Genomic DNA, 23,344 nt, shown 5'->3' with positions numbered 1-23,344 from the left:
ATTTCATTTATTATTAGTAGTAGTAGTTTTTGTTTTATTTTTATTCTATTTGTTATTAAATGCGATTTTTATGTATAATTTTATTTCCGATTTTTTGGTTTTTACGTTGTATTGATTTAAATGTGATTTTTATGATCTTCATGTGATGTAAAGCACTTTGAATTGCCTTGTGTTGAATTGTGCTATAATAAATTTGCCTTGCATTGCCTTGCCTTATGAAATTGAATTATGATGCTGTGTTGAGGTGAAAACATCAAAGCTTTTCACAGACGCCTTACAGTAATTAATTTACGACTCTTAAAAAACATACAAAAGACTATTTTTGGTAGGAAATGGTGGACTGGGCCACATAATAAACATAACCATCTGACAACTAAATATGAATTATTTCAGGTTTTCACGAGTATATCCCCAAATTCATCCAAGACATAGTTTAGCTTTGCTTCAAGAGAATCAATCACATAGTGTGAGTATACAACCCCTAGCAAAAAGTATGGAATCACCAGTCTCAGACGAGCACTCACTCAGACATTTTATTATGTAGAACAAACTCAGATGAAAAGCTTGAAAAAATAACAAATTAGTTCAAAAGTGCAACTCTTTGGCATTCAGAAACACTAAAAGAAATGAATAAAAAACATTGCGGTGGTCAGTAAATGTTACTTTTATAGAGCCAGTGCAGGGAAATAAGTATAGAATCACTCCATTCTGAAGAAAAAAATATGGAATCGCTTCATTTTGAGTAGAAAATATAGACACACTCAGTCAATTTCCTTTCCTTAATTGGGCCCCTGCATCAGATTAGATCTGCTCGTTAGTCAGCAGTTAAAAACAGTGCATTTATCACACCTTGGAGGGCTGGTGGACCAAGTGGATTCACAAGAATCATGGCTCCAACAAGAGAGATGTCTATTGAGACCAAGGAGAGGATTATCAAACTTCTTGAAGAAGGTAACGCTACACGTACGGTTGCCAAAGATGTGGGCTGTTCACAGTCAGCTGTATCAAAAATCTGGACCAAGTACAAACAGCATGGCAAGGTTGTTAAAGTTAAGGGCAATGGTAGACCGAGGAAGTTATCCAAACGTCGTGACAAACAACCAAAGGCCATATGTCTTGAAAACAGAAGATGTACAACAAGACAAATGAAGAAGAAATGGGAGGAAGCTGGAGTCAAGGTATGTGACAGAACTATGCAAAATCGCCATAAGGAAATGGGATTTTCATGTTTCACCATTATTGACACTTAAACAGAAAGGGACAAGACTGTAATGGGCTAAGGAGAGGCAATCATCGACTGTGAATTGCTGGATGAAGGTTATTTTCAGTGATTGTCAGGGACGCGGGTAGGCAGGCAGGTTGTGTGGACCCAATTGCAGGGAAACAAAAGCGGCAAGGCAGGTGAACTCAAAAAACGTTTAATGATATCTAACAAAAACACAAAGTACAACTGAAAGCACTGAGGATCAAAAGGGCAAGATTCAAACAAAACTTACCTAAATCAGAGGGACTGGTACACGAGGGCTTGGACCGGACTTGAAATTGACGTAGACATAGACATAGACAATGACGCAACAAGGAGTGAACAGAAAATGGGAGCTTATATACACACACGCAGACAATGGGTAACGAGACAACAAGGAAGAGGTGAGCACAGGAGGATAGTCTAGGAGAAGGCACATCAGGTGAAATCAATGGGCAATCACAGGGACAAGTCACACTAGGAGAAAACAAACACAAAACCTAACAGTGATGAGTCAAGAATCTGCATTGGACAAGGTGATAATGCTGTAACTTTTGTTGGGTGCCGTTCCAGTGAGATTTACAAAGATGACTGCCTGAAGAAAACATCAAAATTCCCTCAGTCCTTCATGATATGGGGCTGCGTGTCAGGAAAAGGCACTGGGGAGATGGCTGTGGTGAAATCTTCAATAAATGCACAAGTTTATATTGAAATTTTGGACAGCTTTCTTATCCCTTCAATTGAAAATATGTTTGGGGATAATGAAATCATTTTCCAAGATGGCAATGCATCATGCCACAGAGCTAAAACTGATAAAGCATTCCTTGGAGAAAGACTCATCCAGTCAATGTCATGCCCTGCAAATAGCCCAGATCTGAACCCTATTGAAAACCTGTGGTGGAAGTTGAAAAACATGGTCCACAGCAAGGCTCCGACCTGCAAGAATGATCTGGCAACTGGAATCAAAGAGAGTTGGCACCAAATTGATGTTTGTTACACATCAAGTCCATGCCTCAGAGACTGCAAGCTTTCATAAAAGCCAGAGGCAACTAAATACGAGAGATATGTTTTGATTGTTATTTCTTTGTTTGTTTCTCATGATTCCATATATTTTTCCTCAGAATGGAGTAATTCTATATTTATTTCCCTGCACTTGCGCTATAAAAGAAACATTTACTGACCACCACAATGTTTTTTATTCATTTCTTTTAGTGTTTTTGAATGCTAAAGAGTTGCACAATTCCTTATTTTTACAAGCTTTTTATCTGAGTTTGTTCTACATAATAAAATGTCTGAGTGAATGCTCGTCCGAGACTGGTGATTCCATACTTTTGCTAGAAGTTGTATTAAAAACAATAATAATAATAATAATAAAAGTGATTCACATACTTTTTCTTGTTTTGGGACCTGGATCAGAACAGAAAGCAGCTGATCAATGTCACCAAAATTACTAATAGCTGAAACAAAACAAAACAAAAAAAACAGGGCCAAATGTTCAACTCATTGTATCAGTGTGTACAATATCAAGTTTGATTTAAAAAAATGCTACAGTACCGTTCTTCAATTCAAGGAAGAACGTCTCACTCTGCAACATCTCTTGTATTGTGTCCAGCCGAATGTTGATGGTATCGATGTCCGTCAGAGGCTCTAGAATATTGGCGCGCAACCTTCTGGCACCTCCAGGAGTTTTTGTGTGGTTCAGGACACCGAAAAGGGTATGGTCGCATCTGTGTGCATCCACAGTAACAGTGCTGTTTTTGGCAGCCCCTTCCATTTTTTTCTTAGTCTTTCGGACAAAAATACTTAGATATTTTTTAGTCTTTGTCTAGTTTTCCAACAATTTCGACAGCATACATTTTGGAAAATGTATGCAAACCATTATAATCAAAAACAGTTTGATACCAGCATTAAATCAGGAGCAGCTCTGTCTAAACTACGACCATGATTAAAAACGAGCTGTAAACTGCTACCAAGTTATGTCCAAACCACCCAATGCAGTACTTCTTCCTATAATAATACACACTCATCAGGAAAACAGTACATTATTTTTAAATTAATTATACCCACCTGGACATCACGAACTGTGAACTATAAGAGGATGCTTGCCACACTGAAGCTAACAATAACGCGAATGCTATGCTAATGTTGATGATCACTCAGGGGCAGAGGTGGGTAGTGTAGCCAAACATTTTAGTCAAGTAAGTGTAGCGTTACTTCAAAATAATATTACTCAAGTAAAAGTAGTCATCCAAAAAATGTACTCAAGTCAAGGTAAAAAAGTTTTGGGCGAAAAGAATACTCAAGTAATGAGAAACATTGTGAGTAACTGCTGAAGATGTTTTTTAAAAAAATGGTATTTTCTTTTCTCAGCATAAAGTTATCTATATTAAATGTTATTATTATACTATACTATAACATATTACATTACTACTTTAAACCAAAGACATACAAAAAAAAAAAAAAGATTGAATTCCAGCTAGAGAGAAAAATCTACAGAAACGAAGCATTATTCGTCCGAACAGCATGAGTGCCCTCTAGTGGAGAAAACATATTTCCTATTATGAAACTAAAAGGATTTCATCTCCGTTTTTCCATGGTCAATCAGTGCCAAATAAAAACTGGGAGAGAGATTAAAATATGCGCTTTCAAGTCATGTTGACTGCGGTGCTCTATGTCAAATACTTCCTTTTTTATGGTGCTTTAAACACACCACGTGATTGAACAGGCTGGCGTGATCATAGAGCGGCAAGCTTGACTCTGATTGGTATAATGGAGTCATGTGATTATTGTTGTGACGTCTCATTGGTGCAATTGTTTGACCCACTGCTGGCGTCTCTGGCATAAAAAAAAAGAAGTCAATTCTAATACTGTACGTAGAATAAAGAGGAAAAATGTAATGACTGTAGCCCAAAGTAGGTAGCAGAGTAAGAGTAGGGTTTCTTCTTCACAAATCTACTTAGGTAAAAGTAAAAAGTATGGCTAGGTAAAACTACTCTAGGAAGCACGTTTTTCTCAAAAAGTTACTCAAGTAAATGTAACGCGTTACTACCTACCTCTGCTCAGGAGTCAGCACAGACTTTTACAGCCTAAAGCAAAATTGCAAAAACTCACCATGTGTCTCAAAACGAGCAAGCTTGGAGCAAAGCCTAGCTTGAACTTAGGTGAGTGTGTGAGTCTGCTTGGAATGGGAAGGGGGAGCAGCATGTCATTTCAGTGACACAATCAAACACTGCTACGATGAAGGCTGACTAACTACTACATGTACAAAAACTGGCATCCATGTCTTTATGTTTCGGTCTCCCAAGAGTCTCCCTAGCTCTTTATCGTCTCATCATCGCCATGAAAAAATGGTTAATCAACAAAATATTTTAGTAACCATCAACGTTGACAATGCACAGTAAGTACGTATATACATACTGTATGGCCGATACAAGTACTGCATTTGAAATAACATTACTTGCTCTTACTGTACCTGTGGTCTCTGTTGTTGATCACAAGCTCCATGTTACGAGTAGACACCCAGTCAATCTTAGCTGTCTGTTCACTTCCTATAAAAGTCACTTTAAGCGACTTGGCAGCATACACAACGTTTTGAGTGAACTCCAGGTATTTCAGCAAAGCAGCTGCAGTGGCTAGACAATAATATCTGCACAGGTAGGGACAGTTGGTCATGGAATGGTTGTTACAGTTTGTCTCCAATTTTTTTGCACGTTCATTTTGAACAGGCCCGGCCCTGGGTGACTAGGTGCCTTTGGCCAGTGTTTTTCAACCTTTTCTGAGTCACGGCACGTTTTTACATTGGAAAAAAATCACGCGGCACACCACAAACCAAAAGTGTTCCTAAATTACTTTCTGTACAGTAAATTTAATTTTAAAATAATTTCTAAGTATTTATACTTACTCAGTGTGAAACTTGAGCCTAATTAGATGAACACAAAGCTGATATCCTAGCAGGAATCATCGTCAACAGCTCTCGGTCTCTCTCTGTTATGATATTTTATTGCAGTTATGCTTGAAAAGCTCAGAATTACCAGACAGGGGGACTTTAGCAATGTCTTTAACCGGATCAGGGCCGAGCATCTCACTGACAATAGCTTTGCAGGCAGGTAGTATTAAGGTTTCTGCCAAAGTGTGGGACTTTTTTTATTTAGCAACACAGGGTTACTGGCTTTGAGGGCTTTCTCATTTACCTGTGTAGTTTTTCTCAAAAAAGTAGCCTTTTTCTGTTTTCACGAAGGCGAACAAAATAATCCATCGACTAGTTTGGAAGTGACGGGTGTTTCGTTTGGAGATGACGTTTAGGATAGCTGCTCATGACGCGTTCAAGAACTGCTCGGATTTCTAGATGTCAGCCATTTTGTTGTCCTCGACAATGTGTTGGAATAAAACACGGGGAGGATTGACGGTCGTCACATATGGATAAAATGGAAAGGACACTTTCGTGTATATTGACTCTTGACGAGTTTAATAAAATGATGTACACTAGACATGCTGTGGTCTACATTGTCGCGGACAGGAAGGTTGCTGATGGCTAGAAATCCAAGCAGTTATTGAACGCGACACGAGCAATACTTCGCTCATCTGGACACGACTGCAACTTTCTGCACACTGGTTGAAAAACACTGCCCTAGGCGATGTGTAATGAGGAAAATAAGCATGTATATACAGTATATTTTAAATATTTTAGCCCTAGGCAACCACCTAGCTCACCAATGCCCAGGGTTGGCCCTGGTTTTGAATACAATGCCATACTTAGCTCTTATTTCCATGAGGACGATACTAAACTCTGGAGCACAGAGCTGTTCAATATATTCCAGTCCTTTCTTATCGTTAAAATAAATCCGTTGAATTGGAGTCACACCCTGCTGCAAAATGAAAACACTTGCACCAAACAGTACAATATTGACAGATTTAGGCTGCAAAAGGTATATTTTTGCATTGGCACCTGTAAATTCTCTGAAATAAGTTTGAATAGCTGTGTTCCTTTATGTTCATTACAGACGGTGTCTGGCATCAGTATGTTCATTGGCAACAAGTTATGGACCTTGGTTATGACCTTAAAAAGTGTAAAGATTAGCCTTTTCCCACAACGAAACAACTTTCGTCAGTGCCTAAGTTACCTTAGTATAAGTTCCAGTATCTGCAAACTGAGAGAGTACAAGTTCTGGAAATTTCAGGTTAAGACTGGCCATTCCAATTTCTCCCCGGGCAAAACCACGCCCTTCAACCAGGGCGACAATAACAGATGCAGCAGAAGCCGATGTAGAAGAAGGGCAACAAGTCGATGCTAAAAAAAGAAATGAGAAAAAAGACAAAATGCAAATACGAATGTTTGAATTAACTTCTAACTCAAAGTAACTCTTTGGAAGACAGTACCAGTGCCAGCGGTCAATGGTGTCCAAGCAGGGCGTGGAGCTCTAGCAGAAGTGGGGGTCTTCCTGGGGTTGCCTCCATGGTAGGAGTCAGTCGAGGAAGGCATAAAGTAGGGCGTATTGTTCCTTGCTAACTGAAGGCAGTGGAGGGACTGACCTATGGCAGTAAAAGGATGGTAACGGTTCTCGAACACTACTGTCATCTACAGAGGTCAGGTCCCCATGCTAACATTTTTTACTAGGAGCACAGTGGCCCCTAACTTAAAATTTTAGGGACGCAAGCAGAAGAATTATTCTCAGACAAAAGCAGTTGTGATGTGTCCGTAAACGGGGGTCTCAGGGGGTAAAACGGACAAATTTAAAATAGTCCGGGTGCATATTGCGCGACGAAACTTCTATGGCAGCATCTAGACACACTGTTCTATCAAACACAACAATTATTTTCGTAAAATACAGTAGTTTATTTTAAAGTCGGTTGCATGAAGAGAAACTGCTTTTTCAGCCATGTGTGTGTTTTCCACTATACATGCAAATGCAATACAGTGATCCCTTGCTATATCGTGCTTCAAACTTCGCACCCGCAGTCTATCGTAGATAGAATCAATAAATGCAGTATTTTATTTTAAAATGTTAAGATATATACATGTATACATGTACAAATCATTGTTTTCTTTTATATATGTCTTATTTATATCATAATTATTACAATTATTACATACTATTAAAATATACATATACATTTTAGCAGGGGTGAAAGTGGGCCAGAACAGTCAGGAACGCAGTTCCGGTATAACATTTATGGCCGGAACGCAGTTCCGGTATAAGATTCAGGGCCGGAATGCTGTTCTGGTACACGGTGCATTGATTCTGAAAATATGACGGCAACTGTCAAAACGCTATGTAAAAAAAAAAAAAATGCTAAGCTGCCACACATGCATTTCATCTCCAAGAAGAAAATAATCTACCAACATCAGATTTACATACACAAGTGTTAACAACAAGCATAATAAAGTGCTTGTGTAGCGTAATCAGTTTCCACCGATATTTGTTATTTATTTTATTCCACGGACGGTATGGAGGTTTCCCCATCTGCTGCAGTTATCTGAGTCTGACGATGATGAGTCACGTCAATGTGCGAATGTACGCAGCAAAGCAAAACGCCTGGACTCATTTATACGTTCAATTGGCTCACATACTGACATGTGATCAGCAGAGATAGTTAGCGCTGACTGGTTCAAATGTGCATATTTTCTCGAACAGCAAAAAAAAAAAAAAAAAAAAGTTTGTTGAATTGATGCGGCAAAAAAAGGGCAATGCAACAGAAGATGGATCAAATCTTTAAGAGCAGGGAAAGAGTTGAGGAGGCTTATTTATCATATCTAGTTTTATTTGCTCTGATAGGGAGGTTCAGAACATCTTAGATGTCAATGTGCACTTTGGACTTATATTTGTTCATTTATGTTAGGCTACTTATTCATTACCTTATGATTTAAAAAAGTCAATGTTTGCATGATCTTCAAAATATATTCCATTTCACTCTGCATAATATAAGTCATTTGTACTTATTTTTCTGAATGTATGTTACTTATATCTTTATTTAAAAAAGAAAAAAAAGAAAGTAAAAGTAAATTAAATTCAGGCGGCTACATTAACATTAACTTCAATTTTAATATACATCCAATTTTCTTAAGTAGTTAAAATTGAGATTTGGCATTTAGTTTGTGAGGAAATGAGGGAAAATAAAGATTAGGAGATTGGGGTTATTGCAGTTTTAGTTAACTTTTATTTTGCAAATCATTGAAAAAATAAAATTTTAATGAAAATCAGTTTTTGTATGTGTTATAGAAATAACTGTGCCAAAACAGTTTTCTTTGCATTTCAAAAGTTTACTGTTTAAAAAAAAAAAAAAGAAAGAAAGAAAGAAACAAACAAAATTTCTGGCTCCGTGGCGACCTTCACGTCAGGGAGTTCCGGCAAGAAATTCTAGCCACTTTCACCCCTGCATATAAAGGTTTTCTTTTGTTTTTTTTATTTAATTATACTTTGGGGGGGAAAGGAGAGAAAACACGTCCTACTGTATATTTATCTCTTTCCAATGCTGTAACAAAGTAATCTTAAACCAAACCGAGTTACTTTTTCAATCTAGTAAATGCGTTACATGTTTGAAATTAACTGCATACTGTGGATGAATTCATATTTGTTGCCTTTAAAAGGCTCAAATTTTAAGTATGTTTGAATTTACACAGTACCAAACATCATAAACAAACTATATTAACGTTACCCGTGGCCGTACGAGGAGGTGAGGGGCCAGTGCTGGAGTGAGTACTCTCTTCATCCGCATTTTGACAGGACAGACTGTGATAATCTGACACCAGATTATCAGAAGTGGCTCCAATTTCAAAACTTCTATCAGAAGAGGACAAGTCAGAGAAATGTCCACTTTCTGTATTATCACTACTTAAATTCTCCTCTGTACTGGTACAAAACATTGCAAAACTTCATAAAATCCTCTGCGTATGAAGTCTGTTTCTCAAATTATCAGTACAGCCTCAGTATTAAATTGAATATCAAAACAATATGACAACAAAGGCACCGAGAAACAGCTGCTGTTAGCTAAGAAGCTAGCATCGCTATGTACGTAATAGATTCCAATTTGGCGCCATTCCCTCATAGGCTTTTATGAGAGCTTCACGTGAGCTCGAAAATATGATAACTGACATGCTTTATTATAATAATTAGTATTTTCATTATTATTTACTATTATTATTAAAGATACCTAATGAAAACGCACGTTCATAATAGTAATTATTATTATATCTATAATATAATTTATGTTTGAGAGCATCACAGTTGAATTTCCGTTTCCTCTACAGCTCAGCTCATCCAACATGGCGGCGCCGAGAGAGCGCAGCAACTACTTTGTGAGAGAAATTGAGAAAAACGACGGGTCCCTTTTATCAGTGAGCCAATGTTTCGTGGGAGACGTTGGCTGCGTGGTGTGGGATGCGGCCATTGTTCTCGCTAAATATTTAGAGACGAAACAATTTTACGATCCGTCCTCTGGAGTTAATTTATGGGCTGGTCGAAGAGTGGTGGAGTTAGGAGCTGGGACGGGGGTCGTTGGTTTGATGGCAGCAACGCTGGGGTGAGTTTCAAACACTGACTTTACGCGTCTTTGATTTTCTGTTGGGCGTGTGGCGATAGAATACGTGAGCAGAAGGCACTCTCTGTTATCGACGTTTCAACTTTATGCGGATTTATAAATCCCTAGAGAACAATTTCTTGACAGCGCCAGTAGAGGGCGCCACATTGTTAGCCAGCTTGACGTGCCTTGCAACGGAACGAAGTCTGTATCAATTTCCAAAATGTTTGATAATTGTACACAGGGGATTATAGTTTATTTTAGGTTTAGATGACAGATGTTAATAGCTATTAAAGCCTGAACGTTGGTTCAAGCACGAGCGAGTGTGTGACTTCAAAAATACAATACTTAAAAAAAAACATGCATTCAGTCAATCATAATGTTGATTTAACCAATAGGGATCCATGAAATGAGTTAAAAGACAGTCAAGAGTTTTTTTTTTAATTCAAAGGCATAGCCAGCATTCCACCCAAAATCAGATGGGATAGGATCCTGGTATACAATTTGCCAATTTCATGTCTTAACGTCTGTCTTAATTTCCATAGTGCTCATGTGAATGTAACAGACTTGGAGGATCTACAGACCCTCCTGAAAGTGAACATTCAAGACAATCAGACTCTCATCAGTTGTGGATCCATAACTGCCAAGGTACTGAAATGGTTTGTAATATTTTCTATATTTAACATAATGATTGACAGTGGTATAATTACATTGTCTAAACCAGAGATGTCAAATGTACAGGCACGATGCAACTCATTCATACTGTACATCCAGAATGTTTGTATTTTGACATTGGCACCGTAAATCCGAAGACTTGTGCACTTCTGCAATTGGCTCTAGGGCTGCAGCTATCAATTCATTTATCGACTAGTTAGTACCAGTACTCGAGTAGGGCTGTAGCTACCGATTGTTTTAGTAGTCGATTAATCGATAAACTAGTTAGTTCGAATAATCGGATAAGGAACATAAAAAATTACAATACCTGAGCTGAGCTTCAAACTGGATTAAAAAAGAAATGAGGAACTATGTACAACAAAAGAACAATTGGCTAACTTAAATAACAAGTCTGCTAGCTTGAATGCTATAATGCAAACTTTTTTTTTTTTTTTTTTTACAATGATCTTAACAAATAGTTCAGACACATATTCCACCAAAAAACGGCTAAATATACCTATAAAGTACTTTACGAATGCATTAAAAAAATATCCTCAAACAAAAACTTAGCTTATGTTGGTCTTAACAAGGAGCAGCTGGATTCAGCCACATTAAATGAGACAGACTAGAGGGCAGTGTATCCACACGAATCAATAAAACTGAATGCAAACATTTTCAAAACAAACCATTACAATGCCACTTTTATTGAACGAATACTCGAAGCAGCAAAATTTGATTTGAATGTTTTTTCTAATCGAATCCTCGAGTTAATCGATTAAACGTTGCAGCACTATAATCGAGAGATTGGATTTGGATTATTGTATTTTAAATTGTAGGGTATGTAAAACAAAGGCTTGCTAAAAAAAAAAAAAAAAGAGCATGAAATGTGAATACAAGATAAAATTCCAGAGTGTTTTTTAAAAGTATGCAGAACTGCACTTTCATTTTAAAAGAAATTAAAATACCTGAGCTTAGCCTCAAACGGTATAAAAAAATAAATAAATGAGGATCTAGGTACAACGAAAGAACAATTGGCTAACTTGCATGGTAAATGTCTGCAAGTTTTAATGCTATAAAATGCTAAAAAATGTATGTATATATATATAATGCTCTTAACAAATTGTTCACACACATATTCCCACAGAAAAACTGCTAAATATACCCATAAACTAAATTACGAATGCATGAATAAAACATGTTTTCTGTAACAAAAACTAACCTTATGTTGGTAGGGAGCAGCTGAATTCAGCCATGTTTAAATGAGTTATACCATATTCACTGTTTCTACTAGAGGGCAGTGCAGGGGTGGACTGGCAATCTGTGGGTTCTGGAGGATCACAGAACGGCCGGTGGCCGCCATTCATTATACATCACTGTTTTTATCCCCCCATCCTCTGATTATCTACAGTTAGCATCCAATCCGACAGGTGGCAGCAATGCGCCTGGCTGTTCACTGCCAATCTGATAGACTACGAACGAAGAAAGCACAGAGTAGCCTTCATTGGTTCCTTCCTTGTGGAAGCAAAATAGTGACGAGCGATAATGCACAATATGGATGGTGGTGGCAAAAAACAGAAAAGAGCAGGGTGGCGCAGAGAAGGTTAGGGAGAAAAAATTAAAGAAACTGGAGAGTGAAGCATTAAAATGTCATAAGTCGACAAATATTTTCGCAAGCAGCAGTCTGGCTGCAACGGCCACGTCGGGTAACAACAGCCCAGCTCCCGGCGATGGTGAGAGGGAGCGGCAGCCGCTCTGACGTGCAGCCGGTGCAGGGAGAGAGAAAAGAAGAGGGAGGGGGTAACAATAAGCTGGTGGAAGTTCCCCAGCCAAGCGCAGGGCAAGTAAATTGGGATGAAGAGGGTTACTTGGTCGGTATACTGGCAATTGTTATCCACCAGGTAGCTACATTTTAAATGAAATAAATGACAATTAACCCTTTAACACCGAACGTGTCGGGAGCGGCGCGTTTACGCATGTCGTCTTTGAAGCTTCGTCACGCTGTAATTACGTCACCCACGTGCCACTGGTTGGTCTCATTTGAAAGTGCGGAAGTTGATGTCCACACCAGTTTTTATTTGAAGTCAATCGACCAAGAAAAACGGGAGATAATGTCATTTGAGTTTTATAGTTTTATTGCACTCATAAATATGCATTAAAACGCTGCATGTACCATGTATCTATCTCCATATTTCCATAATTTCTTGTCCTTTTTCAAAACCGAAAGCAGCACAAAAGACTAAATATCCCAAGATCCGTTGTGATGTCAAGAAGGACGAACCGAATGTGAACATTTTTAATAAATTGCCGAGCTAGGCGCCAACTAAGGAAAAGGAGGCATGAACACCAGTTGGATTGCGCGAGCGACTTTGAAACGTGTAGAATGAATAAAAAACTAAATTTAGCGCAAGCTAATGCATTTTTTCATCAACTCAAGGAATAGGATGAGCTGTATTTGTCGTTTTCCTCTGATTAGTCGGCGTCTCGGCGAGTAGAAGTGACAGCAGCGCTCAAACGGCAGAAGAGTAGGCTGTGTGACGTTCTATGTGACGCAGCTCAGTGACCTGTTCAAAAACAAACTTTATTGAGTGCGCAAAAAAAAAAAAACTTTATCGAGTCGCATGCCTGAAAAAATTGAATTGAACTGAACTACTTGTCAATATTTTTGAAAATACTTTTTTTCAAATGTTATATATATTTTTTCTTCACTATGAATCTTTTCAATTCTTATATAGATGTGTGTTCGAAAAGCTTGATTGCATGTGCGTATTCTTTAGATAAGGTGATGGGTATAATACCTCACTTCACAAAGAGATATCCTCCAAACCCTTTTTGTGTTAGATGATATATATAATTTTTTTTCCTCACTATTTTGCACTGTATATAACCTGTTTTGACCATAGTATGTGTAAAGGCCAAAAACGCCTATGACCATACCCGCTGTTTGTGTTGAATAGTCAAACATAAAACTATTCAATTTTATTTTTTTGTATTAAATGTTTATCATAACAAGTTGAATAAATATTATAAAGCTTCAAAACGGTTGGTCGAGCATGTTTGGTTGTCAATGGGACACCAACATTACAAATTTTGAAAAAATATTTTCGGATTTTTTTGTCTTTTTGGGTCCAAAATGTGGATTATAATTGGTCAGTGAAGAAAACAACAGTTTGGACATGAAGTTCAAGGTGCCCTGAAAAAAGGGACCCAACTTCGCCATTGTGAACAATTTTTTCTTTGAAATATAAAGGCAACATCAAATGCATGCAAATTCGGCCAAAATAGGCTTAGGTGTTAAAGGGTTAAAGGGTTAGTGCCAGCTAGTCGATGTACCCGTTTGCAATCGTGTCAAGTTACAGTATGCTAGTCCTACTATCCCTCTCCTAAGAAAAAATATTTTAGCCGTAAAACAGTGTATGCACACGCAGCAAAGCAATATTAATTCAGAAGAAATATAACAAAATATTAATAAAATGAATGGTTTTACTTTAAAGGTTAGGTAGTTAAACTGATATGTATATATTTTTAATCATTTATATATCGTTTTGTTTTCTGGTTAATACTTTCCAATGAAGGTTATGTATACAGGATTTGTCTTGAAATGTTATTGTATTTTCATTTAAATTTATTATTTGTATGGCAGGGGTCTCCGAACCGGTCCTCAAGGGCCGCTGTGGGGCCTGGTTTTTGTTTCAACCGATCGAATACCGACAGTTTAACCAATGAAGTTTCTGCTAAAAAAGCAGCACCTGACTGCAATCAACTGATTACACTTGTAAGACACCAGATTGGTGCAGAGGTATTGTCTTGTTTTGTTGGAATGAAATCCTGCGCCCGCCGCGGCCCTATGTGGAATAGTTTGGCGACCACTGAATTATGGCATAAACAATGAAGTCATTTTATAGACAGAGATATATAGAGATATATTATAATCAATTAGATACGTAAAACTTGCTTTGAAAAATAAATTCTTTCATTTGTTTATTCAGGTTGATCATAGAGCTAGTACAGAAAATGAATCCAACTCCAGTTCAGCCTTGCAGTACTTTGAGCGCCCCAAGTCAGACAGTCACAGTCTAGACACATTTTCTTAAATTTTCTCTCAAAGTGCACGAAATTGATGCATTTTACAATAAAATGTTAAAAAAAAAAAATCTTCCCGGGGGGGCATGCTCCCGGACCCCCCTAGGAGGTGTGTGTTTCCCTTCGTATAGCGATTCTTGTGGGCTGGGCTGAGTCAAAGTCCAGGGCTGCTTTTTAGTCCCAGTCCGCCCCTGGGGCAGTGTATCTATCAAAATCAATAAAACTAAATGCAAACACTTTGTAAACAAACCATTATAATGCCCCTCTAATTAAACGTTTCATTGAAGCCGCAAAATTTGATTCGAAGCTTTTTTCTAATCGATTACTCAAGGTAATGGATAAATCGTTGAAGCACTACTTGGCTCACTTTTATGTCCGCAGTCACTTTCGCATCCACACTGTCAAAATGAAATTGACTTGTGCTGTCAATGGCTGCCAAAGAATTAACAAAGAAGTGACCCAAAAATGTCCCAAAACCAACAGGAATTTACTCAAATCAACAGGAAGAATCTGGAAATGCCCTAAAATCAACAGGAAATTATGCTAAATGTACAGGACGTAGCCCAGAAATACTCCAAAATGTACTGGAAATGACCTAAAATCAACTATGCCTTCTATTAACAAGAATAAACGTCCAATTTGCTTACACTGGGAGGACTGGCGGTGAATGCTCATCTTCCAGTGCCATTAATGTCGAGCGGAGTCAGCCAAAAGAATAAACTAGTCCGCCCCACTTGAGATCAAATTGCCATTAATGTGGCCTGCAAACACAAATGAGTTTGACTCCCCAGCTCTAAACAACACTGTCTTTATAATCCAATATGTTCTTTTGCTCAGGGGTGAAGATGTATCTGGTTTCCTTCCACCTCCAAACTATATACTGATGGCAGATTGCATTTATTATGAGCAGGTATCTAAATTGACAATTTGCTTGTTTTCATCCTGTCCAATTCTCCTCATGCATTCATTTATTTCTCTCTAGTCGATTATTCCACTGGTGAAGACCTTGAAGTTGCTCAGTGGACCAGAGACTTGCATCATTTGTTGCTACGAGCAACGCACGGAGGGTATCAACCCCAAAGTAGAAAATCAGTTTTTTGAGGTTAGAGCTGTGGAGTCTAGATGTAAATATATTTTTTTGCCACTTAATAGGTTATAACTTGTTTCATCTTTTAGTTGCTGCAACAAAGCTTCACTTGTGAAGAGATCCCTTCAAGCAAACAAGACTGCAAGTTTAGCAGTCCAGACATCCACATTCTGCATGTTAGGAAAAAAGTAGGTTTGTAAAATAGAATTTGTGTAAATAGCTGTTTCTGTAGGAGGCGATACTCTGGACTACACCTGAGGACCAGACATCCCAAGTTCCAAAAACTCATTTCAGGGAGATATTTATTGACCCAAACCCCCTCCCCCCTCGTCCAAACATGCCAACAACAAGAAACCCCACCTAACCCTATGTGCCCAATACATATACGTACATACCTAAAGGGGAAGTTCAGAATTTTTGTCATTAGGCATTATCTTCGAATTAGCGGGGGTTTAATCAGTCTCGGTGGAGTTGATGTCGACAAATTCTGTGTAGTTTGTTAGTTATTTATTAGTTTCTGGGCTCCAGAGTGGCTAAGCTTGCGCAAGTCAATTAGGCCGACTCAGCATGCCAATTAAAAAAACAACATATGTACACATGAAAATCATCGATGACCCATGCAATCAATAGTGTTGGCTATGTTTTCAGGATAAAGTTATTAAAACTTACCATTGCATGTCAAGAATTGCAGTATGAACAGCAACATTTGTCATCCAGCAGCTCTGCAGGTAGCAGGGCAGAGTGATATCACATGTTTTTTTCACCACTGATTTTTATGTCGTAGCCAGCAGCAAGTAACCACAGTTTATTTTGTTCCTCATTCTTCATAGGGAATCTGTGGAAACTTTCCTTTTACCATCTTTTCTGTTTCTACATTCTCTAAATGCATATTTTACCATGTTGCCGTCCTTCAGTCAACTGCAGACTGATGCTGCATTCGACGAGGGTGGGATGTCGGAGTGTCTAACCTCCGACCTGGAAATACATAATTGGAACGCCACTCTAACTGAGAGGTCCTAGTCGCAAAGTCGAGGAAAAAAAGTACCTCAAAACTACGAGTTGCTTCAATCTGATGCCACTTGACAAAATGGCGCTGCCTGTGGAAAAGCAGACAGTCAATAGTAAAACCAAAGAAGGCAGTTTACAGTGCACACTATTTCCCTCAGCTGTCGTTTTTCCTCCACTATTTGATCGCTTATTAGAAGGCAGGTTTGCTGGAGGTAATGTCTTTTGATGGCCAAAATTAAAAAAAAAAAAAAACTTGTCACGATCAGCCATCTTTGCTGTTTACATTCGCCTGGAACGCAATGAGGTCCCAACAGGTATCATCCTAGTGGGATAAGTCCGACTTTCCACCTTCCTCAAATGCAGCATGAGCACAAGTGGCCAAAGCACTCCTCTCTATTGTGGTCGCGTTACACATTTTTTTAAAAATAGTCCTGTAGAATGAAATTAATTACGGCAGTTTGGTGTGACATTGTTTTGGCCACGTGGGTATTTCGAACAATGATCTGCATTTTGAATTTATTTGACTATCTTAAATCTGTTAATATTGTTTTATATTGGCATGCTAAGATTGTACCATTGACTCGCTAGCTTAGCCACTCCGGAGCCCTGAAACGAACAAATATCTGACAAACTGCACGGAATTTGTTGAAATCAACTCCACCGACTAATTAAACCCTCGCTAACTCAAAGATTAAGCCTAATGTCAAAAATTTTGAACTTCCCCTTTAAGTGTTAACTGTGTGTAATCCAACATTAAAAATGGTAGTATCCTATTTTTATGTTTTTTAAAAAAGGCACCAAGGTTGCCAGCTGGGGAGCCTGACTTTCACGGTTTCCTCAGTCGATCCATACAAAAAAGAGTTGTCTATTTTTGCACATGAACAGTGAATTGAAGAATGTTCGAACAATTTAAAAAAATAATAAATAAATGATGTGATTTTTTTTTTTAATTATTAAAAAAAAAAAAAAGTCTTTTTGTCTTTTCTGTTGTACCAAACCTTTACCGAAGCATGGCCTCACTTTCATTTTGAGTATAACTCCAAATCCAGACCTCCATAGGTTGATACATTTGATTTTCATTGATATTTTTTCTTTTTGTGTGATTTTGTTGTCAGCAGATTGAACTACGGAAAAAATAAAGTATTTAATAAAAATATTTCATTCATGTTCCCTTTCTTTTTTTGAGCAGTGGATAAACAATAAAATTCTATGTCAAAAGTTGACCATCATAATTTAATAATTGACAAAGAAAATGTTGTTATTGACCCATCTTTCAATATACAAAGATTTATTTATATGTTGTATGTCTTGATTGTTCCACATGTCATATCTATGCGGTGAAAGTTGTGTTAATATATCATTAATTATGACAGAAGAAGTTGTGGATGGAACTTGGCTAATTTAACTGGTGACAGAAATGTTGTAATTACACTAACGCACATGACCCGCTCAAACAGAATAAAATGACAGCACAGTGTAATGTCCACTTGTTAACTTGTGTTTTTTGGTGTTTTGTCGCCCTCTGCTGGCGCTTGGGTGCGACTGATTTTACAGGTTTCAGCACAACATGAGCATTGTGTAATTATTGACATCAACAATGGCGAGCTACTAGTTTATTTTTTGATTGAAAATTTTACAAATTTTGTTAAAATGAAAATATTAAGAGGGGTTTTAATATAAAATTTTTATAACTTGTACTAACATTTATCTTTTAAAAACTACAAGTCTTTCTATTCATGGATCGCTTTAATAATGTTATTAATGTTAATGCCAACTTGTTGATTTGTTATAATAAACAAGTACAGTACTTATGTACAGTATGTTGAATGTATATATCTGTCTTGTGTCTTATCTTTCCATTCCAACAATAATTTACAGAAAAATATGGCATATTTAATAGATGGTTTGAATTGCGATTAATTACAATTAATTAATTTTAAGCTGTAATTAACTCGATTAAAAATGTTAATCGTTTGACAGCCCTAAATTACACCTTAACAGAAATTCCAGACTTTCTACAGATTTAAAACTATATGTAATGATGAAATTCCATGTTGAGTTGGGATTTTTCAAATATTGTTAAATCCATTTAATTTTAAACGATGCATTCAATGAAGTTACGTAATTTTTCAACGCTTTCGGTTTACATTCGTCGCCTTTGTAATACGTCATAAGTCGTCATTTCCGGTAGTACAGTTAACCGTAAAAAATTTACTCGAAACGTCTCATCGAATCGAGTAAAATTTAGGTGAGAAATGCAGTTTCGCGGGTGAAATAGATTTTAGTGCGTATCTATCAACTTTTTAAAAAGATTTTTGAATGTAGATTGTAGAACGAAACACATGCTAGCATGTCGCTGCAGTAATGTCACCTTTTATTTTGACTCGAAATCGTCAGTGATTGGATGAAATGCAGTTTATTTGTTTTTCTTTATGCAGCATGTCAGGCGGAGAGTTGATTTCTGTGGATTATGAAGTATTTGGAAGAGTACAGGGCGTCTTTTTTCGGAAATATACACAGGTACGTTTTGTGTTTTGCAGTGGCTGAGCCACATTTTAATTGGGATTTTTCTGTGTTGACATGACGTTTCGTCTAAAAAGGATGCACGTAGTTACTGCCGCAATGATAACTTGTCAAACAAATACACTGAGTCATGGTGGAAAAAGCAAATATATCACAAAATTATTTGGCGTGAGGGGCGGATCTAGAAAAATATTGATGTGGAGGGCGAGGGTGGCAGGAACTTTTTTAGGATGGCAAATATTCCATGATATGAATGATCTATTCTTTGGACAGTGATAGGATATTCAGTGGCGATTTGATTCAAGGGCCTTTGATTCAATACACATTTATGAAGATGTTGAACGCAATCCGTTCTAATTTACCTTAAGCATTGAAAAATACGCTCAGGAAAGCCACTAGTCATGCTCTTTGGCTGGGATGTCCCAGATCCGAACACATGATCAGAAATTGGGCCTAGCTCATCGTTTTCAGAAGATCTGAATCAGGTGAAAAAGAGAGGGTTTTTAAAAAATGTTTTTAATTTAAGGGTTATAAAACAACAAAATGAGATGTAGAAAGATATTGCCAAAAGAAACAAAAAAAATGTATGTTTTGTACTATGTAACATTTTCAAAAGATTGGAATCGGATGGAAGAAGATTGTTCTTAAGATTTTGTTTTTTTTAATTGCTTCAGAGTGACAGATAAATGAATAAATTGCCGAGGTATCCGATCGGTACTCTGTATCGGCAGATCCTCAAAATCGGGTGACTCAAACTCGGGTGCAAAAATATGTGATCGGTGCTACTATACCCTCTGAGTATCCAATGTGTGTGTCTGTTGGACTTTGCAGGCCCAGGGCAAGAAGCTTGGACTTGTCGGGTGGGTCCAAAACACAAGTATGGGAACCGTGCAAGGGCAGGTCCAGGGTCCGCACAAGAAAGTGAAAGAAATGAAAGAGTGGCTGAAATCCACAGGAAGTCCCAAGTCACAGATTACTAAGGTGGAGTTCAAGAACCAGAGAGAAGTTGACCATCTGGAACATTCATCTTTTGACATTGTAAAATGACATGCTTGCTATTAGCTTACACGCACTTATTTATTTTGTCTGTGTCTTTCTTATATAACCTTATGTGTATAGAAAAAATGTGAAATGCTTGTGTAAGATACAAATAAAACAAGCAAAAAGGTGTTCAATTTAGTGCTGCAACGAGTAATCGATTAACTCGAGTAATTCAATTAATTAGAGTGGCGTTGTAAAGTTTTTGGGTTTTTTTTAACATGTTTGCATTTAGTTTTATTGATTTGGGTGGATACACTGCCCTCTTGTTGCAAAAGTGAATATGGCATTTGGGTGGATACATTGCCCTCTAGTTGCGACAGTGAATATGGCATACCTCATTTAACATGGCTGAATCCAGTTGCTCCCTGTTAAGACCAACATAAGTTTTTGTTTGAGTTAGTTTTTTTTTATGCATTCATAATTTAGTTCATAGGTATATTTAGCTGTTTTTCTGTGGGAATATGTGCTTGGATGATTTGTGAAGAACACTGTAAAAAAAAAAAAATTAGCGTTTTACAACATTTAAGCTAGCGGACTTTTGCTATGCAAGTTAGCCAATTGTTCTCTTCTACTTAGATCCTCATTTATTTTTTACATTGTTTGAGGCTAAGCTCAGGTATTTTTATTTTTAAATGAAAGTGCAATCCTGCATAGTTTAAAGAAACACTAAGGAATTTTAATATTCTTTTGAAATTGAAATATTTGCAAGCCTTTTTATTCTGCAATGCAATAAATGTTCCTAATCCAATTACTCGATTATTCAAACTAACTAGTTGATAGATTAACCGACTACTAAAATAATTGATAGCGGCAGCCCTGGTTCAATTTTCCATTCAGAATACAATCCCTTGAAGCAATACTTAATAACTTTTCAGCCTTCATTAAGCATATTCTTAATGTTTGTGATCAAACAGACTTTCAAGTAGTTGAATGATAAAAACCGGTCTGTATCACTTAACTGGCACTAAGCAACTTGGAAGAGGGTGATAGGAACCCTGCCACTCAAGAAACTACAAATGTGCCGCCTGCTTTCCACAGAGGTGGGTAGAGTAGCCAAACATTTGACTCGAATAAGATTAGCGTTACTTCAAAATAGTATTACTTAAGTAAAAGTAGTCATCCAAAAAATGTACTCAAGTACAAGTAAAAAAGTATTCGGTGAAAAGAATACTAAAAGAAAACATTGTAACTGCTTACAATGTTAGATTTGTTTTTAAACTGATATTTTTATACTGTACTATAGTCTAACATATTACATACCCACATTAAGCCAAAGAAATACAAAAAAAATTCTGGCGAGAGAGAAAAAAATCTACAGACATTAAGCATGAGTGCCCTTTAGAGGAGAAAACGTATTTCCTATTATGAAACTAAAAGGATTATATCTTCGTTTTTCTGTGGTCAATCGGTGCCAAAATAAAAACTGGGAGAAATTTTATTTTTATTTTATCATTTATTTACCTGTTCTGTTCAGCTGCTTGACGCGGAGAATGGAGATCAGAGTGTCCGATTGAGCTGAACAGTTTTAATGTATCGCATGGGAGTATTAACATACTAGTCCTTCTAAAAAAATTAGCATATTGTGATAAAGTTCATTATTTTCTTTAATGTACTGATAAACATTAGATTTTCATATATTTTAGATTCGTTACACACAATCGAAGTAGTTCAAGCCTTTCATTGTTTTAATATTGATGATTTTGGCAAAAAAGTCAAGAAAACCCAAAAATCCCTATCTCAAAAAAATTGCATATTTCATCTGACCAATACAAAAAAAGGCAACCTTCAATTAATTATATCAGCTATGCACTCAATACTTGGTCGGGAATCCTTTTGCAGACATGACTGCTTCAATGCGGCATGGCATGGAGGCAATCAGGCTGTGGCACTGCTGAGGTGTTGTGGAGGCCCAGGATGCTTCAATAGAGGCCTTAAGCTCATCCACAGTGTTGGGCCTGGTGTCTCTCAACTTCCTCTTCACAATATCCCACAGATTCTCTATGGGGTGCAGGTCAGGAGAGTTGGCAGGCCAATTGAGCACAGTAATGCCATGGTCAGTAAACCATTTACCAGTGGTTTTGGCACTGTGAGCAGGTGCCAGGTCGTGCTGAAAAATGAAATCTTCATCTCCATAAAGCTTTTCAGCAGATGGAAGCATGAAGTGCTCCAAAATCTCCTGATAGCTAGCTGCACTGACCCTGCCCTAATTAAAACACAGTAGACCAACACCAGCAGCTGACACGGCACCCAGACCATCACTGACAGTGGGTACTTGACACTGGACTTTTGGCATTTTCTTCTCCCTAGTCTTCCTCTAAACCTGACACCTTGATTTCCGAATGATATGCAAAGTTTGCTTTTATCTGAAAAAAGTACTTTGGACCACTGAGCAACAGTCCAGTGCTGCTTCTCTGTAGCCCAGGTCAGGCACTTCTGCCGCTGTTTCAGGTTCAAAAGTGGCTTGACCTTGGGAAAGCGGCACCTGTAGCCTATTTCCAGCACACGCCTGTGCACAGTGGCTCTGGATGTTTCTACTCCAGACTCAGTTCACTGTTTCTGCAGGTCCCCCAAGATCTGGAATCGGCCCTTCTCCACAATCTTTCTCAGGGCGCGGTCACCTCTTCTGTTTGTGCAGCGTTTCCTGCCACAGTTTTTCCTTCCCGCAGACTTTCCACTGAGGTGCCATGATACAGCACTCTAGGAACAGCCTATTCGCTCAGAAATTTCTTTCTGTGTCTTAGCCTCTTGCTTGAGGGTGTCAATGATGGCCTTCTGGACAGCAGTCAGGTTGGCAGTCTTGCCCATGATTGCGGTTTTGAGTAATGAACCAGGCTGGGAGTTTTTAAAGCCTCAGGTATCTTTCGCAGGGGTTTTGAGTTAATTCGTTGATTTAGATGATTAGGTTAGTAGCTTCTTTAGAGTACCTTTTCATGATATGCTCTTTTTTTGAAATAGGGATTTTTAGTTTTTCTTGACTTTTTGGCCAAAATCATCAATAATAAAACAATAAAAGGCTTGAACTACTTTAGTTGTGTTTAATGAATGTAAAATATATCAAATTCTAATGTTTATCAGTACATTACAGAAAATAATGAACTTTATTACAATATGCTAATTTTTTTAGAAGGACCAGTTCATCCATTGTGATCATTCAACATACTTCGTTTATTAGGAGAAAGCAGCGAACAGGAATG

The 23,344-nt window shown here is 37.6% G+C and overlaps 3 protein-coding genes across 6 annotated transcripts in view; 2 read left to right on the top strand and 1 right to left on the bottom strand.

The window, feature by feature from the left end:
- msh4 (mutS homolog 4) overlaps positions 1 to 9,276 on the bottom strand; it is a 49,886-nt gene extending 40,610 nt beyond the window's left edge. For all 3 annotated transcript variants that reach the window (XM_057859964.1, XM_057859965.1, XM_057859966.1), the window contains exons 1-8: positions 8,897 to 9,276; positions 6,620 to 6,772; positions 6,364 to 6,530; positions 6,189 to 6,299; positions 5,996 to 6,108; positions 4,716 to 4,889; positions 2,798 to 2,970; positions 2,633 to 2,700 (exon numbers count right to left, since the gene is read on the bottom strand). In XM_057859964.1, the coding sequence (XP_057715947.1) occupies positions 2,633 to 2,700; positions 2,798 to 2,970; positions 4,716 to 4,889; positions 5,996 to 6,108; positions 6,189 to 6,299; positions 6,364 to 6,530; positions 6,620 to 6,772; positions 8,897 to 9,104 (1,167 nt within the window). In that variant the 5' untranslated portion in view covers positions 9,105 to 9,276. The remainder of the gene's footprint in view (positions 1 to 2,632; positions 2,701 to 2,797; positions 2,971 to 4,715; positions 4,890 to 5,995; positions 6,109 to 6,188; positions 6,300 to 6,363; positions 6,531 to 6,619; positions 6,773 to 8,896) is intronic.
- Positions 9,277 to 9,503: 227 nt separating this feature from the next.
- vcpkmt (valosin containing protein lysine (K) methyltransferase) lies at positions 9,504 to 18,278 on the top strand. Its single transcript, XM_057858585.1, has 5 exons — positions 9,504 to 9,760; positions 10,303 to 10,416; positions 15,329 to 15,401; positions 15,474 to 15,593; positions 15,668 to 18,278. Exons 1-5 carry the CDS (start codon positions 9,504 to 9,506, stop codon positions 15,776 to 15,778), a joined length of 675 nt encoding a protein of 224 aa, XP_057714568.1. The 3' UTR covers positions 15,779 to 18,278.
- Positions 18,279 to 18,742: 464 nt separating this feature from the next.
- acyp1 (acylphosphatase 1, erythrocyte (common) type) lies at positions 18,743 to 20,284 on the top strand. Of its 2 annotated transcripts, none has more exons than XM_057859765.1 (3): positions 18,743 to 18,834; positions 19,025 to 19,106; positions 19,941 to 20,284. In XM_057859765.1, the coding sequence occupies exons 2-3, from the start codon at positions 19,026 to 19,028 to the stop codon at positions 20,154 to 20,156; spliced, it is 297 nt and encodes a 98-aa protein (XP_057715748.1). In that variant the 5' UTR covers positions 18,743 to 18,834; position 19,025; the 3' UTR covers positions 20,157 to 20,284. The 2 variants fall into 2 exon arrangements, with proteins under 2 accessions (XP_057715748.1, XP_057715749.1); XM_057859766.1 differs by having other exon boundaries at positions 18,794 to 18,870.
- The last annotated feature ends 3,060 nt before the right edge of the window (positions 20,285 to 23,344 follow it).

Source organism: Corythoichthys intestinalis, chromosome 15, assembly GCF_030265065.1.
Source record: "Corythoichthys intestinalis isolate RoL2023-P3 chromosome 15, ASM3026506v1, whole genome shotgun sequence".
NCBI lineage: Eukaryota > Metazoa > Chordata > Actinopteri > Syngnathiformes > Syngnathidae > Corythoichthys > Corythoichthys intestinalis.
The sequence above is the reverse complement of the archived record's forward strand: the minus strand, read 5'-3'. Positions and strand labels throughout refer to the sequence as shown.

Coding starts and splice junctions, on each gene's coding strand:
- vcpkmt (XM_057858585.1), top strand. CDS start 9,504: ATGGCGGCGCCGAGAGAGCGCAGCAACTACTTTGTGAGAGAAATTGAG. Junction 10,417..15,328: donor ACTGCCAAGGTACTGAAATG/GTTTGTAATATT, acceptor TCTTTTGCTCAG/GGGTGAAGATGTATCTGGTT. Junction 15,594..15,667: donor TAGAAAATCAGTTTTTTGAG/GTTAGAGCTGTG, acceptor TTCATCTTTTAG/TTGCTGCAACAAAGCTTCAC.
- acyp1 (XM_057859765.1), top strand. CDS start 19,026: ATGTCAGGCGGAGAGTTGATTTCTGTGGATTATGAAGTATTTGGAAGA. Junction 19,107..19,940: donor TTTTTCGGAAATATACACAG/GTACGTTTTGTG, acceptor TGGACTTTGCAG/GCCCAGGGCAAGAAGCTTGG.